Source organism: Letharia lupina (assembly GCF_014066315.1).
Source record: "Letharia lupina isolate WasteWater1 chromosome Unknown contig_18, whole genome shotgun sequence".
Taxonomy (NCBI): domain Eukaryota; kingdom Fungi; phylum Ascomycota; class Lecanoromycetes; order Lecanorales; family Parmeliaceae; genus Letharia; species Letharia lupina.
The window spans coordinates 1,010,091-1,026,984 of record NW_023502987.1 but is presented as its reverse complement, the minus strand read 5'-3'; the positions used below and the strand labels follow the sequence as shown (position 1 = coordinate 1,026,984).

At 50.8% G+C, this 16,894-nt stretch overlaps 6 protein-coding genes across 6 annotated transcripts; 2 read left to right on the top strand and 4 right to left on the bottom strand.

The window, feature by feature from the left end:
- Positions 1-820: 820 nt before the first annotated feature.
- HO133_003757 (uncharacterized protein) lies at positions 821-1,615 on the bottom strand (the record flags this gene model as incomplete). Its single annotated transcript, XM_037294679.1, has 3 exons — positions 821-1,068; positions 1,165-1,234; positions 1,517-1,615. The coding sequence occupies 3 exons, from the start codon at positions 1,613-1,615 to the stop codon at positions 821-823; spliced, it is 417 nt and encodes a 138-aa protein (XP_037149367.1).
- Positions 1,616-2,321: 706 nt separating this feature from the next.
- Positions 2,322-3,840, top strand: HO133_003756 (uncharacterized protein; the record flags this gene model as incomplete). The annotated part of the gene is made up of 3 exons (XM_037294678.1): positions 2,322-2,330; positions 2,381-2,827; positions 2,890-3,840. 3 exons carry the CDS (start codon positions 2,322-2,324, stop codon positions 3,838-3,840), a joined length of 1,407 nt encoding a protein of 468 aa, XP_037149366.1.
- Positions 3,841-3,997: 157 nt separating this feature from the next.
- Positions 3,998-5,410, bottom strand: HO133_003755 (uncharacterized protein; the record flags this gene model as incomplete). The annotated part of the gene is made up of 1 exon (XM_037294677.1): positions 3,998-5,410. One exon carries the CDS (start codon positions 5,408-5,410, stop codon positions 3,998-4,000), a length of 1,413 nt encoding a protein of 470 aa, XP_037149365.1.
- A 245-nt stretch (positions 5,411-5,655) lies between these two features.
- Positions 5,656-6,988, top strand: HO133_003754 (uncharacterized protein; the record flags this gene model as incomplete). Its single annotated transcript, XM_037294676.1, has 3 exons — positions 5,656-5,658; positions 5,715-6,041; positions 6,104-6,988. 3 exons carry the CDS (start codon positions 5,656-5,658, stop codon positions 6,986-6,988), a joined length of 1,215 nt encoding a protein of 404 aa, XP_037149364.1.
- Positions 6,989-10,598: 3,610 nt separating this feature from the next.
- HO133_003753 (uncharacterized protein) lies at positions 10,599-12,523 on the bottom strand (the record flags this gene model as incomplete). The annotated part of the gene is made up of 3 exons (XM_037294675.1): positions 10,599-11,572; positions 11,633-12,179; positions 12,245-12,523. 3 exons carry the CDS (start codon positions 12,521-12,523, stop codon positions 10,599-10,601), a joined length of 1,800 nt encoding a protein of 599 aa, XP_037149363.1.
- A 2,066-nt stretch (positions 12,524-14,589) lies between these two features.
- Positions 14,590-16,413, bottom strand: HO133_003752 (uncharacterized protein; the record flags this gene model as incomplete). Its single annotated transcript, XM_037294674.1, has 2 exons — positions 14,590-16,261; positions 16,325-16,413. 2 exons carry the CDS (start codon positions 16,411-16,413, stop codon positions 14,590-14,592), a joined length of 1,761 nt encoding a protein of 586 aa, XP_037149362.1.
- Positions 16,414-16,894: the final 481 nt, after the last annotated feature.

Below are 16,894 nucleotides of genomic sequence, written 5' to 3'. Positions count from 1 at the left end.
ATTGCTAACGCTAAGAAGACACACAGAGAATAGTGAGCATCTCCGCTGTCACATGCTCATAGCGGTGTACCATCATTGCAGACACACCAAACATCAAGGGAAATAATAGCCGTACACCTCTGGGATCAAGTAAGTCTTTGTTGAGGCCCGAATTGGCAGGAACCGGGAAGCGCTTACCAGGTCGACATGCGGATGGGTCGTCTACTTCATGATACCAGCGCGATGGCCACTGGGCATTCTGAGTATCATTGTTGACTTTCATGGGCTCGACACGTAAAGGCTGGGATATTTGAGCAGGTTGCTCCTTAAGTCGCATGACTGTGGAGGAGTCAGACTTCAAAACCCCGAAGATCTTACAGAGTACCTCATCATCATTGCGGTTAGCCAGTCTGTCGGTAGTCGAAGTGGCTTTTTATAGCTTGCCAGCACTTCCGTGGGAAGCTTTCGGCTATCTTCTTCGGCCAAGGTCAGGCTTGTCACTACCAGGATCTCGGGAGGATGTACTTATCCCCGAGTTGGGCTGATATTACTTGGCATGAGCAGAATTTTACCCGTTAGTGTCAGTAGCAAGGGTGCGCATAGCTTGGAGAAGGCGCGTGAAGTTTGGCAGGCTTCATCTTTTCTCATTAAGGAACAGCGTATGGAGCAAACCGAAGAGTATTGGAGAGCCCTAAGGAAAGGTTGAATCACGCCCTGCACGCCGGATCAGAAACAAACAATCCGACTTCGGCCCCATATGACTACACGACTATCTCATGCTGATTCGTCCTGGTATCACTGTTCCTTCACATTATCATGGTTCTTTTGCACTTAGTCACTCTCAAGCTTCGCCTTTCCCTTTCTTCTTTTGCTCCACCTTCAACAACAGAGCACGGTTGATATGCGGCAGCACACCTCCGAAGGCGATGGTCGCACGAATCAGGGTATCCAATTCTTCATCACCGCGAATGGCAAGCTGTAAATGGCGAGGAGTGATACGCTTGACTTTGAGATCTTTGGCGGCGTTACCGGCAAGCTCGAGGACTTCGGCTGTGAGGTATTCGAGTACGGCGGTGACATAGACGGCGGCTAGTAGATTCCGAATATTAGTCTAAGTCTTGCAGGAGACAGGTTGTCCTCGGTCTGGGGACTGAAACATTTATGGTGAGAAAACCTCGGACATACCCTTGGCGCCAACGCGCATCTTGTTCTGCGTGGTGTTTCTTAGGAAACGCTTGACACGGCCGCAGGGGAACTGTTTTAGGACATGAGGAGTCAGTAATAATTTATTATGTATCGGAAAATTGATAGGCTAAGCGGCAGGCTTTGTTGAAACCACGCGCAGAGAGTGTGCGGTGAGCTGCGGCGCGTCCTTGATACCAACAAATGGAAGCCGGAGCACATTGCGCGCGCTCTGACTCTTGAAGTCCAATGGACACAAGGCAACTATTCTGCTCTGGCTGGAGTCGAGGCGCCGAGGACGCGCCCACCGTAGACAGAGATGAGCGTTGAGAAGTGAGAGAAGATTGATACTGACTTGTAGACCAGCTTTGGCAGAGTGCGACTTCTGCTTATGCGGTGGACTCTCTTTGGGTCCTGCCTTCCCACCAGTGGATTTGCCTTTTCCGCCAGCCATTTTGCGTTCGATCTTGTTCGAAAGCTAGAATAGGTTTGAGGATGGTTACGCGACGCCAGTGGAGTATTGGTGAGGGTGTGGTGATACCGTTGTGTAGACGCGAGATCCTTGTTGAAAAAGTGACGATGGTTGATAGTGTGATGGTCCGGGAGGCTGCGAGGCGTGATGTTGTGTTTTCGAAACTGCTAGGCATAACGCTATCTCGATGCACTCTAGTGCTATCAAAGGTCACGTGCACCCAGCTTCTGCCGCCGCACTCGAGCTGATGCTGCGACGAAAGGCTTCATAGTGGCATTTGAATGTAAGAGCCATGTTAAATGTAATGTGAGTTCTGCTTCGTGTGCGTTGACCCAGAGAGAGCCTGTTCAAATTGATGCCGGTGAGGGAGAGAAATTTTCTTGACTTGCTATCAGACCATACATCGCCGTCCGATTATCTTGGACATAATGGTGGCGTTCAAGGCCGGAGACGACATAGCTCAAAGCTGAGGAGAGACATTATTGTTGCCACTGCCTGTCATGAGTTCGAAGAAGCCAAAGAAAGAAGATGTCCAAAAAGGGTGAGTAGTTGAGGCATCCCAATCTCGTCGCATTGAAGCGCCGGTATCAATACAACAGCGCTATACTAGCGGCGTAAACTATAGCCTTACATTCACTTGCAGCAGAAACACCACAGGAAATCGTCGTTCTACAGACACACCTTCACAATGGCAGCAGTAAGGCTTGATCATTCGAAGCAAATATCGTTTGCTGATATGTGTTCTAGGCTATTACAACTGTCTCTGAGAGCCGCGACCTTCGCGGCCTCAACCTCGTCGCTGCCCATTCTCATATTCGCGGATTAGGCGTGGATGAAGATACATTAACGCCGCGAGCCTCTTCTCAGGGGCTCGTCGGTCAAGAAAGAGCAAGAAAAGCAGCTGCAGTTATATTACAGATGGTCAAGGAAGGCAAGATTGCTGGAAGAGCTGTATTGATCGCTGGTCCACCAAGCACTGGGAAGACTGCAATAGCAATGGGGATGGCTCAATCGCTAGGATCGGACACACCTTTCACCATGCTAGCATCATCAGAAATCTTTTCGCTGGAGATGTCCAAGACGGAGGCCTTGACGCAGGCGTTCCGAAAATCGATTGGTGTGCGAATAAAGGAGGAGAGCGAGATGATCGAGGGAGAAGTGGTGGAGATACAGATAGACCGGAGTGTGACAGGGGTTCGTGCTGTCTCTCTGGATGTCGAGACGGATTGCGGGACTGACAGAGACTACCACTGCAGGGCAACAAGCAAGGCAAACTAACCATCAAAACCACCGACATGGAAACGATCTACGATATGGGCACGAAGATGATCGACTCAATGTCAAAAGAGCGCGTCATGGCCGGCGACGTCATCTCAATAGACAAATCTTCCGGCAAGATCACAAAGCTAGGCAGATCATATACACGATCACGAGACTACGATGCAATGGGCGCAGACACTAAATTCGTGCAATGTCCAGACGGAGAACTCCAGAAGCGCAAAGAGGTCATACATACAGTCAGCTTGCACGAGATAGATGTCATCAACTCGAGAACCCAGGGTTTCCTGGCGCTTTTCTCGGGTGACACTGGCGAGATACGCAGCGAGGTACGGGACCAGATCAATACGAAGGTAGGGGAGTGGAAAGAGGAGGGGAAGGCTGAGATAGTACCCGGAGTGCTATTCATAGATGAGGTACACATGCTGGACATCGAGTGCTTTTCATACATCAACCGCGCGCTGGAAGACGAGTTAGCGCCCATCGTCATCATGGCAAGCAATCGAGGCAATACTAGGATACGAGGCACAAGCTATCGCTCACCTCACGGTCTTCCCCTAGACTTCTTAGATCGAGTCGTCATCGTCAGCACGCAAGCGTACGGCGAAGACGAGATCCGACAGATTTTGTCCATTCGAGCGCAGGAAGAAGAAGTCGAAGTCACAGCCAATGCCCTCGAACTCCTTACCAAGATCGGCAAAGAACGAGGCTTAAGATACGCAAGCAACCTAATCACCACATCTACACTGCTGAGCCAAAAGCGAAAAGCAGATAAGATCGACCAGCAGGATGTGGAGCGAAGCTACACGTTGTTCTACGATCCTACGAGGAGTGTCCAATTCGTTAGCGATTTCGAGAAGCGCTTTATTAGCGACGAGGGCGCTGTCAGCTTCGCGATTACTAACGGTGATGCTATGGAGATGTCATAGAGAAAGCACTCCGGCCATCAGCGTTGGCGTTTTGGTGGGAAAAGCGCTGATGCATGTTGTACTATAATACCCGATGGAAGAGCGACATCATATAGAACCTGAAAAAATCTGCTTCGATCATAGAATGCATTGGATCATCCGCTATGCAACTTTTCTTTCATACAAAATCTACATCTCGACTCCACCATTCGGAGCCAGCTTCTCTAAATTCGACCCCATCCCCAAAGTATCCAGCATCATTCCACGCAACCATCATACTCCCATCGTAAGGCCCGTTAATTTGCCCTCCATCTCGTCGATCTGACCACCGGTACTCCCATTGCTTTGCTTCCCTGACCCTATCCGCACCCTCTTCTTCTTCCTCATCCCGAGGAGCGTCTACCCAGTCCTCGCCGGTCTCGCGGCTATACTGCCGCATCAGTACCTCCCGCTCTGTATCATATATCTCGGTTTGTCCTCTTGTAAATAGTTGATCTGCTGGGCCAGTTATAGCTTCGACAGCTTCCCGCCGCCGTGTCTCTGCTGGGTCTTCAGGAGTTTTCTCGTGGTCAACATCCATAGCATCGTCTCCTTTCCGCTTATTCCTATTATGCCATTTGGGTTTCTTCTTTTCCTTGCCTCTCCCCAACCGCGCCAGAGCCTCGAGCACCGTTTCTCCTCGCTCAAGGTAGGGTATCAGCGTCTTCAGGATGTCGCTCGTCAGTATAGCATCATCCTCTTTCCTCTTCTGCCTGCTCTCCTCGTCCCTCTTATCCGCTGCTTCTTTCGCTTTCTTCATGTCTTTCTTCGACACCCCCTCTAGCCAAGAATCGTGCACCGCATCTGGATCCGCCGCCTTCCTCACGAAGTTGCCCTGCGCATCGAACCTGCCTTCTTCCTGTTCGTTCTTCATATTGAAAGCGTCGAGCTTTGGGGCGTGTTCTTTCTTTCCTCCAGCTCCGATCTCCTCATCCACCTCTCCCACGTCTGCTCTCTCTTCCTCGCCTACGTCACTCTCGCTACTGCTATCCACCTCTTTGCTTTTTCCTTTTCGTTGGGGAGCACCATTTCCATTCATGAGTAGATCCACACTGACATGACCACCACTCTTACTCCCCGCAACTTGACCCTCAATCTCGTCCTCTCCCAAGAAATGCACTTCCTTCCTTTTCTTCTTTCCCTCCCTCACGACCTCCTCATCCTCATCTCCGTCCTTGACATTCTCATCTAAATCCGCGAACATATCGTTCTCCTCTTCCTGCTTCCCCCCATTTCCACTCCCACCAACGCCTCCATTCTTCTTTACCACTTTAGCCTTAGCATCAGCCCTGGCATCGAAACCTTCATTCGAAGAATCTGACTCATAGCCATCGATGTTTACGGCATTGCGTTTCGTCTGCTGACCCCTCTTCCCAATCTCATCGGCTTCGAGAATTGCATCTTCTTCTGGAGCATCTGGTGCCAGAGCAGAAGGGTTGCGGACGTCGAACCGAGGCTTCTTTAATGATGGACCCTCTTCCTCGAGGTAGTGGGTACGAGCGAATTCTTCGCCGCCGCGACTGGGGCGGGGAGCTGGACGGCGATTCGACATGCTGAGGTCGGGTGTTGTATCATACTCAGGGGTAGCCAGCAGTTTTAATGATAGGGTAATATGACATGAGTAAATTCAACACAAGTGAGGACTTGAGTACTACCTTACATGCTGTTGCAGCACCCTAAGGCTGAGCTTCAGGCGTCATCCCGCAGGGTGTTTTACCGAGCTTCTGCCAGCTTCAACATCATTTCTCCAGCTTCTCTGAATCAACATATTCTCTTATTAGCCTTAGAACTTTCAAAATGGTACCTACCTCCACCTCCAAGCTCTTTAACCCCATAATACTAATCTTCACCATCAGTTCAATCCAGGCTTCTATCAGGACGACGACCCTATGTCCGGCATGTTCCCCCCAGGCATGATGGGCAGAGCAGGCGGCATGCCACCTCGCCGCTTCGACGAATACTACCGCTGTTACCCCGTCGCCATGCTGCCTGGTCCCGAGCGAGAGAATGTGAACCACGGCGGAAAAGTGATCATGCCGCCCAGTGCTCTCGACAAGCTGACACGCCTACACATCACATATCCTATGCTCTTCGAGCTAATAAATGGAAACAAGGATACTATGACGCACGCAGGTGTATTGGAGTTCATTGCGGAGGAGGGAAAGATCTATTTGCCTTATTGGGTACGATCATCCTGAGCATATGGTCATCTAATAGCATATTGCTAAAGAGATGCGGTGTCTAGATGCTCGAAACCCTCTCTCTCGAACCCGGCGACCTTCTCCAAATCAAATCCACCGACCTCCCCTCCGGCCAATTTGTCAAACTCCAAGCTCAATCTACATCGTTCCTCGATATATCCGACCCAAAAGCCGTCCTCGAAAATGCCTTCCGAAATTTCTCCTGCTTAACCGTCGGCGATGTCTTCACCTTTGCGTACAACGACAGTGTCTATTCCATGAAAGTGCTCGAAACAAAACCCGGCATCGCTGCAAAAGGAGCTATCAGTGTACTCGAGACGGATCTAGAAGTTGATTTCGCCCCTCCGGTGGGCTATGAAGAGCCGAAACGCGTCAGTGGTACCAGCACACCTAGATCAATGACAGGCGCTTTGCCGCCCGGCGGAACGTTACACAACACTGGCACCATGTCCAAAGCAATCAACTACGCCTCCATAGCACCTACATCATCCACAGCAGCCGATGGCGCAAAAGCCGTGTCCTCCAACTTCCTCCTCGGAGGCCAAAAGCTCAACGTGCGGAAGGGAAGTAAAGCGCCCACACCCAAAGCGTCCACCCCAGTCGCAGGCGCTTCGACGAACCCTCCTCCAACTACCATCAGACGCACCAACGGACCACAACCACTCCGCCTGCCACCGGGGAAACTGTTCTTCGGCTACGAAGTCAAACCCGTACGCAAGACCGGCGAGCAGAAAGAGAAAGTTGAAGATGAAAGCAAGCCCAAGTTCCAAGGGCAGGGACAAACGCTGAGAGGAGGCCTGAAGCGCAAGGGTGGGGAGCCGGATGCCGTTGAGAAGATAGAAAAGGGCAAGGAAGCGGAGAAGAAAGATCCTGGTGCAGGGGGTGGGCAGAAATTGGGTGGGAGAACGTTGAGAGATGCGCCGAAATGAGACAAATTTGTACATATGCATGGCTGGCGTTGCAGGCAGGGTTGCATAGCGAGCGTGTCACAGGCCGGCAAGCGATCAACCAATAAATAGACCTTCAATCAATGACGAGACATGATCCTTTTCCAGTATCTCCATTCACTATGCGTGCAACCTCGCAGAAAGTATACAGTCCGTTACCACACGTCTCTCCTCCACCAACGGTCAACTGCCACAACCCGGCACCGACAGCAGCGCCCCCAGCTGCCACATACGTACAACCCAGCTTTTCCATAGCCGTAGATTCCGGCCAGTCACGCCTTCACACCGTCAAAGAATGGAAGAAATATCTGACAGCAACGTCAGCACACCAATCCCCCTCTACATCCTACGCATCATCATCATCACAGCCTCCTTCTCCTCCCCCCCCAGCCATCCCCTCCCCTCTTCATCCCCACTCCCAGGCTCGCATCCCCTCTCCCACACCCCCAGCATCAAACACTCGCCTTGCGCTTCTTGCCGCGCTTCAGGGGCCGCCTTCCATCATCGCCCACTTCTTCTTCCATATTTCACACCCATCGCTCCATCCCCCTCGTATGCAAACTCAGCAGCGCCGCGTTTGCGGGACCCCGGAGGGGTGGCGGAGCCTCCGACGATAGGGGCGCCCGGGGGGGGGTTTTTGCCGTCTTCGCGGAGGATTCCAAGATGTTGCGTGATGGCTCGGGGTGGAGCGCCTGGGGTTGTGAGGTGTTGGCGTGCATTGATGTCCTGATGGGAAGCTTCTGAGGAGGAGTGTGCGGTGAGGGTTTTGAAGCAAGGGAGAGGAGAGGTAAGGAAAGGAAAGGAAATTGCATCTTACCATGGAAATGGGTGGCGATTTCAGTCGCGTCAATGTCTTTGTTTTTGACGGCGTGGACGATTTTTAGCTGGTACTTGCAAGTGACGTGTTAGTGGAACTGCGAATGGCAGTCTCTCAAGGTCTTGACTTGGATTGTGGAGGAAGGAGGGTGGAAAGCATTTCTTGGAGAGGAGATGGAGTTTTTCCGCGTAGCCCTCAGCTGGATTGGGTAAAGAGGGGCATTCCTTGTGCTCGTTCTCTGGAGTCCATGACTGTCAAAGAGATTGTGGACACATGAGATAGGGGTTGAGTGAAGGAGTGAGTTGGAGGCGATTTGAATGATGTGATTCGCTTCCAGCAGTTGTATGAGAAGAGTTGCAGAACGTAAGAGCAGAAGGAAGATGTGATGGTCAGGAGCTCTGCTTTCCACGGGCACCTTGGCGGTAGTTGGAACGTTGTTACGAGGTTGTGATTGCTGTTGGTGATATGGGATGGTTTGTTTTGACAACTATCATTCGTATTAGTCAAGTCTCGGTTTTGCATTTAGACGAAGGGTTCTCGCTAGTGATGCAACAATGGTCAGGAGGGTGTTGGAAGTTCTGGACGAGGAAAGGAAGATAGGAAACTAAAGTTTCATCAAGAGACCGAGTGATTGAAGCATAACCATTACGGATGGAAAAGTGGAACTGGCGTGTTTTCCAGATGGCAATCCCTTGGGTCGATCGAGACAAAGGTGTGGGACAGAGGCAGCACGAGATCTCAGAAAATAAAACGAGAAGTAAAACAACTCTATTAATATATGTATCCTAGCCCATCTTGCAGAGGCCAAAATGGCTAAAAGCCCGGATCTGGTCCACTTTTTCTTTCAATATCGACCTGGTAAAGACCTATGTACTCGCACACGGAGCATGGACCTCGATTCAACAATTTCAATCGTATAGTGGTAGCAGCCTCAGTATACGTTTATTATATAGGCTTGTTTCACTTGCTGTAGCATGCAAGGGTGGAATTCTCGCCTTTGAGATAGCTGGATGAACAGCATAGAAATATAAATTTGGCTTTCTTATACTGATGTACTGGCGCAAGAGGCCACCTCGTAGTTGGCTTTGTTGGAGTTTCTTTCCCCTTGCGGTCGCCAGCATATCCATGGATCCCTTTCCTTTATTATTTTGGTGCAAGCGAGGATCCACTATGGGCCGCTAGAAGGCAGAACCCCTCCGGGCATGTTGGGCAGCGTGGATATGAGACGGAGATATGCCGACATGCTGGGGTTGTTCCCCGTGATTTGTGCAATCCAGCTGGCAACGCACCTTGACACCTTTTCATTTGGGGCTTTTAGAAGGGATATCTTGCAAGTTGAACGAGCTTTGTGGGTACACCTACTCAGCTTCATTCATTTAGTGATTCACCTGCGCACGTTGATTTAGGAGGGACGAGCTATGTCCAGTTCTCAGTCTGATGGCACAACGTGTTCGTTAGATAGGATTCTGCCACTTCGTGCTGGCGACGTGGACGGGTGGGACCCTAAACCAATCCGCGGCGTTCCAGGTGAAGCAACCTTCTCAACTGTTGCACCGTATGACATCCTTCCACTATCCATCTACAGGAATCAGCCGAAAGGCGATTGAGAACGATGTCTTTTGGAGCGGTACCCAGGTTTGTAGACGTTGCTATCAACTGCTCGCAGTGTAGCGCAAAATGAGAAAGCTCCACCACCATGACAAGGCACTTATACTCTCCTGCCTCAAGCAACCTCCTCGAAAGTCCTAACCGAGAGCGCTTCAAGGGCCGTCCGCTGGATATCCTGCTACGAACTTCCGGTCTTCTCCCACATGGACTTTGCCATTCCCGGACATGCGGCCAGACACATAGCGGCTTATACAATAAGACAGGTACTCCTACAATGTGCGACTTCGATCTGCTTGTCCGAACGGTGGTCAAAAGTCATGTCCTAAGTGTTGGACAGCCCTCTGCTTTGATATGGCCGACAGCAGTTGGAAAGCTAGGCGAATGCCCAGGGTCTTTCCAGTAAAGCCAGTTCTGGGGCGATCGGAGGGATGCTACCGTCTTTCTGATATCTTCGATGACCAGGGTCAGTATCGGAATATGCAAATTGAAATATACGATGACGTCAAAAGATGTTATTGTTTGGGGATCATTGTTGTGTAAATGGCAGGCCAAGTTGACTCGGCGACCCCAGGTTTGCAGCACTTGAGAGCGGTGCCTTGAAGAAGCGCGCGTCACAGGTGCGACTAGAGGCAAACGGAATGATATTAGATCTATTAATGCAATCAAATGTAGGCACGACTATCTGATTGCAATTCTTAGTGCACGAAAGACTATTGCATACCCCCATTTCATCCTGATCCGGCAGGCTCGTCAACAACTGAAGAAGACTTAGATGTACTTGAAGATAAACTGGAATAAAGTGAGGCTGTGATCTGTTCCCAGCCGAGCAGATGCGGCGACTGTAGGTGTAGGTCTCTATCTTGCCGTATCGTACGTTCTCGGAATGCCTAGAGCTCCAACATTTGCAATAGCAAAGGGGAGGAAGGGTCTCGGTGCCGAATTTGATTATAGAGTGTAGAAGAAAGCAGGTGGCGAAGATGATGAGAGTAAATGCGCTGCGAAGGAAATTGAAATTCATTGACCAATCTCAAGGATCGGGGTATCCCATCAAAAACCAAGCATGGGAATGGAGAAAGGGTAGCCCCTGTTATGTTGTCTAGGTGTCATATCATCATCCGTCGTGATTCGTTTCTCTGACAGAGCCGAGCAGCCTTCGGAACCTAGCGGTTACTCAACGATGATCTCCACTTGACTGGACTGCTGTCTCAGCTCATCGCTACCTCGAGCTTGATGGCCGTTCTGTCGTCCGCGGGAAAAAGCCGGAGGCCCACGCTCTGATGGCCCGCGCGGTTGCCTCATGGGCAAGCCTCTGTCTTGTGAGGAGTTGTCAAAATTCATGCTAAAGGACCGGTTGCTGCCAATAGCTCCAGCGCCCGACGGTCCCGACGGTCCCGACGGTCCAGCAGCCGATTGTTGGTTATCTTGGTCCCAAGAGAAAGCCCCTCTCAGACGTCGAGGGCTTCCTCCGTTGGGTCCCAAATTTCCTCCTAAGGACATACTGCCAAATCCATTGACGAGAGCACTTTCATCGCGATATTGCCCGAGGGCGGAGCCAGAAGCAGTGGGCGTCAAGGTTGGTGCGGCGGACGATGCGCTTCCAGTCCCATAGTCCTGGAACCTGGCAATATTGGATTGTAGGTTAGGCGGAAAGCTAGCTGTAGATGGGACAGGCGACGGGGTGTAGGATCGTAGATCTGCAACAGACTTGGCTGCCCGAAGATTTTGTGCCGTCCCAAAGCCACTTGGGGAGTCGGGGATACCTAGGAAGCCAGAAGACTGCTGGCCTCGGAGAGTATTGTACATTCCCGAGTCAGAATTGTTCCGAGCTTCGTTGAAATCTATTGTAGCAGCTCGATTGAGGCCCCTGCTCCTTGATGGATCTCCACCTTGAAGGGCCGAAACTTGCGGTATTGGAGGGCTTATGCCTTGTTGACTCATATCTGGACGGTAGACGTGGACTTGTCGTTGTTCTCCATTACCGCGAGAGACGTGTGCTAGCTGCATGTGATGCGCTAGCGTATGTACTATGCGCCGTTGAGGTGGAGCCAGAGTCGATGGGAATATCAAAGCCTCCCTTGACTTGTCGTCTCTAAAGAGCAGAAGCTCGCTATAGAATGACAGCGTCTGGGGATCGTTCAGATCTATGTCTTGCGAAACGTGATTAGCTCCGGTCAAACATGTGCCAAACAGCTTCTGCTTACCCGGCATTTCATTTCTAGTGCCAATAGGTGACGGAGTGTTTGCTAGCCTGTGGGAAGACAATGATGACATTGATGGCTGACTGTGTAGCTGAGGCCCACCCATTGGTCTATGCTGCTCCTCGAGTTGACCACGGCGCTCTCTCTTCTCTCTTTCGATGCGCTCTCTTTCCTGCAGTGGAAGCATCTTCTTGTACTCCACGCGCAATTTTCTCCCTTGCAGCTCATAGTGATTCAGTTGTTCGATCACCTGCTGAGTCTCGTCCGGCGAAGTAAAGTTTGCAAATGCAAGGCCACGGAAGACGCCATTATCGAAGTGGTAATTGAAGGCGTATGGCAGTGGAAGATTCAATGAGGTCATAAGATCTACCAGTTGCTCCTTCTTCACGGCGAATGGAATATTCTTGATAACGATGGCAGTTGGTATGAGCTCCTCGTCAGGATCAGTCGCATATTGTTCGGACCGCATATGAGACATCCCAAGAGGCGAAGGGCCGTGACCGCCTCCATAAAGGTTTGGATTAGACATTTGCTGTGTGTCCATCCATCCCTGCACGTCTCAGCATTAGCAAAAGGACGTGGGATTCTGAGGCGCTGTGAGCGCGGTGTACATACTGTGGGCAGAGCACTTCGTCCTCGTGTCTGGGACTTCATCCTTCCAGTAGCCGCTGCGAAAGGAGGAGCGAAATTGTTGTTGTTGTTGCTGCTGAAGGCGTTGGGGTTCCACGTCTGAGCTGGAGGAAGCTCATAGCTATAACCATTTCCTTGCACTTGACCATTCATTCTATCAAATCTGTTCGTCTCATATCTCATAGATTGATCGTCGGGCGTATATACATTGTTTGGCATTTGGCCGTAGGCATCGAAGTGCCGGGAAGGTTGGCGGTGGAGCATTTGCTGTTGATGGCGGTGAGAGCCTGGAGAGCGTGATGACGCCTGCTCGTAATACATTTCATTGTGATGATGATGGTTATTCATGTTGGCTATCTTCTGTGACTGGATGAGAGTTCCGGTGTCAGGCGGAAGCTGTTGGAGACTCGCAGTCTTGGAGTAGTTCAAGGCGATAGCTGGATTCGATAGACGTCTTTCTTTTGGGCCGAGTACAGAGGTGGGTACGTTTCGAGTATTCTCAGCTGCAGCGATGGTTGGAAATTCAAGGGGTATTAGGTTGGCTTGAGTTGGCTCTAGATCTATCGGGGGGGTTGGAGGTCGTAGATCGTTTCTTCAGTGGTCATGTATCGTAATGTGAGTCGTAACAAGGATCTGACAGTGAGTGTGAGGAGCCGAAGCAGATTGGTATGGCTTGACAGTCGTAAGTACGTTGATGACGGCCGTGGAGGAGTGATCAAGAGCTCTCCATGCAAGCTGAAGCTTCACCCAGAGCTTGGCTTGAGAGGAAGGACCACGGCTCAAGGGACACGCATACAGCAGGACTTGGGCCTGTTAAGAGAAAGCTTGTAGTATTAGACAGCCGTAATAAATGCAGACAATTTGGAAAGATATAATGTCGGTCAGAAGGAATGCGCCATGAGAGATGCGATGGAATAGATGATCGCGAAAGGTTGAAGCAGGAACAAAAGAGCTCTCCCATGACCGAGTGTAAAGTAGAATTATGATCCAGGATTTCGCGCTAATAGCAGCTAAAGTAATTTCTCGCTTGGGGGGGGCCTTGGTCAACCCCGAAACAATGGGTCGAGGGGATCCTTGTAAGCAATCAAAACGTGCTTGATGGACCTTATTATTGAAAAAGGGGCATTAATTGGTGCATCTTCAACAAGTCTAAGGTACATACTTGTGAATACGAGATCTTCAAATCAGAACAGAATCACCCTCCTCTCTGCAAACGGCCTGGCCACCCCGCTCAATTCACTTCGCCAGTTTTTCCTATTCCTTGGTCATACTCTACTCTCTACCATAACTCCCGTGAGGTGTAAACTACCGCTTTCCTGCTCCTCCATACAGAGCGTTCACACGCCGCTTTGCACGCATGATTGGGTCTTCCCCACCGAGCTATCTGCCAAACAGCGTGATGCCGCCGCCGCCGTCAATTGGAGGCCAAAGATCTGCTCTTCTAGTAGGCTTCTAGTCTATTTGGACGTCTGCTAAGCTACCTAGGCATAGGTGGTCGGGGGCTACTATGACGGAAGCAGCCTTTAGGGGCCGGAAAGATATCCCAGCTCCCACGCGCTCAGGAGATCTGTAGACTGTTGCTACACAACCCTTCAAGATTTGGGGTTGACGACATGAAAAAGGAGTACCGTATCCTCGAGTCGTGACTAGGATTGCCATGGAGCGCAATCCTGCATCTATTTGGGCTTGCGCTCATTACCGCTGATTATGGCAACCTGCAGGAAGACTACCATAGCGTTGCTGCGAACCCCTCTTTCGCTGGTCATGGGACATGGGTGTCCCTCACGGCCCCAGCGGACAAACACGAAGTCTCATCCCCGACGATCACCATGGCCAGTGATTGCGACCTAGGGATATAGAAGTGCGCCTTTGTTCCATGAGTGTATTCGTGAAATGGAAGGGTGAAAGTATGACGCAGTGCCCCAAAAGAAAAGGAGTCCTTTTGTGTATCAACTTTCGGAGTGGTGGGAGGGTCAGTGGGTCCGCTCATCGGCTTTATGCTAGCCTGCTGCCAAACAGCTCACCAGCGAAAATGACTGGCTGCCGAGCAAAGGTTAGCTTTGACTGATCGTTCTGCATTTGCGGGTCCTTCCAAGCGCGACCCTTTACCCTGGGTCCATTCTGGTCATGTGATCTCGGAGAGAAAAACCTTTTTGGCAATCCTTGACAGCGAGGAAACCATTTTGCACCACCCTAAACACATGATTGGGGTTTGGGAGACGCGCAGTAATTGATCCAGAACGATGTAAGAGACAGCGTCAGGTTGAATCAAGAAAAGAACGTACAGGAACGGGTTTGGATTGTATTTATTTGTTTGGAAGCAATCATATCTATGATGCATCAATCTCCATTGAGCCACTGTCTCCAGATGCAGCATTCTCTTGCCGTGACGAATTGCGTGTCACGCCATCATCAACCTTCCGCCGCTTGAATGTTCCTCTTGCCTCAATTTTTCCTTCTGCTGGCAGTACCCTAGTAGCAGTGAAGACATAGCCTTCTGAGCCACCACGCCCTGTCATGAGAGGATGTGTTCGCCCAGGTAGTACTTGCCAACTTCTACTGCGTGCTGTCTGTATTGTAGGTGCAAGCAGGAGTGTTGGGTTGAGAGGAAAGTCTTCCGTAGGCATCGAATTGAAATCCGGTGGGTTCGTCACAAATGCCGTCCGTCGGCCTGTTGAGTAATAGTCTGACAACTCGACCAGTGGCTCGATGGTAGGCGAGTAAACGACTACTTGAGCCGCACCGCGTAGAAGTGGAACTGTATGCCGCAATATTGAGACAGGGTTCATGATTGAGGCGACAATCAAGCCATCGAATTCACCAGCGCGGGTTTCATCCACAACAAAATTTATACGCTCCCATCGCCGACGTTTTCGGAAGTGATTGCTTCTCTTCCCACTCTTCCAGCTTTGGATGGTCTCTTCTGAGACGATCTCGGGCTCGGCACAGCCCATGTCGTCTTCTGGCGAAAGAAGCTGAAGCCAGGAGAGGGTCTTGAGGTGGCTCTCGAGCGGGTGGGATATGGATGGATTGAATGCGTCGAAGTGGAAGTATTTGAGCAGGGACAGGTTTGGTTGAGCGTTGGCGTGGATAAGAGTGATCGTATTTGTGGTGCCTGGGCCGGATGTCTTGCGAGGGCGAAGGTGGTCCGGAGGTGGTGCAACTACATGTTTGGTCGCGGGATTTCCAATTGAATCGTCTCCGTTGACGGCATCGGTTTCTTGCTTCGACAATACTTTGCCCTCCGCTTCTTCTCCGTTGTGGTCGGGAGGATGTAGGATTGCCATCTTCTCCGCCATGTAAGCCACCAGCAGCCCTGCTGTCTCATCGACTACAAGCCACCTTCCTCCTTTGGTCTGCATACCTTCCCCGTCGAGGGACGGTGTTGAAACCGAGGGTGTACAGTGCACGTTTGACCAGCTACCAATCATAGATAGTATTTCTTCTCTCAATTCCATGATCTTCATGGGTTCCTTGTCGGTCAGGATCCACCGCGCCAATGTCGCGACATCCAAGGGTACTACTGTAAACCTCCTCAGGTACTTCTTCGTCTTTCGCAACGTGTACTTGGCAAGGGCAAACGCCGTCTTCTGGTCCAAAGCTGAGTGTGACTCGAGGATCTTCGCAATCAACTCTTTCCCCGATCCTGTACTTTGCGCCTTTAAGGCTTCAATCTCATCCATTGTCATGATCTGGCTGCTGGGATCATCGGTGATCCGACGGTTGGTTCGCATGACGACTTCTCCATTCTGGCCCACTATCTCGTATTCCACACCATCTCCACTCGCGCCAAGATTTCCTGCTTCTGCTTCAGTAGGAGTTTCAGGAGCCTCGTCCTTGATGTCTGCGTAGAGCTCGGCGGCTGGCACTATCCGAAGCCCTGACTGTGCTTTACCATCGCTGGTGACGGAATCTCGAATCTCGAAGGTAAGGTGGTAGGGCCGACCCAGGATATTGTTTGCTTGGAAGGCCCCATATTTGCCAATGGAGATTGTACTTACTCTGTCGTCAGCCGCGAAACGCGAAGGAGAAGGTGAGACCGCTCACTCCAGCTACTTCACATACGTATTTGGCAGGACCTGGACAACTATGGTCGAATCTGAGGGCAAGCGTAGCGCAACATATGCATGTGGCTGAACAAGCTCTTGCTTCATCCTCTAATTGAAATGGATTTGCAGAGTATTTCGTTGTTACTGTATTGGTATTTGTGTTGGAGGATGCTCTAGGATTTGGTTCCTAAGGTAGGTATGGTGGTATCGTTCCTGAAAATCCGCTTTTAGCGCTGCCTCGTTATCGATAAGCCAGCGGCGGGACCCCGGGACTCTCACCACCTGGTTGTGGATGCGTACTCTATTACGTCGCCCATTTGCTTCTCATCCATCTTATGCAGACAATCTCAAAACTTCATTCAAGGTTAAATTTGAATATAGCCATTACCTTGTCAAGTCTGTTGCCGAAATTTGTACATCTCCAGCTATGACCGTTGCGCATCTAGCTACCGCCCTAATTACCAACTTGCACCGCCTCTTCAAACCTCTCTGCCTAAATTGTCATTGAATGACGGAATGAACCTCAACTGCTACCTTCACGATACAGGTCCTCTTCTGCTACATTATCGACTTAAAGTGGAGAGGC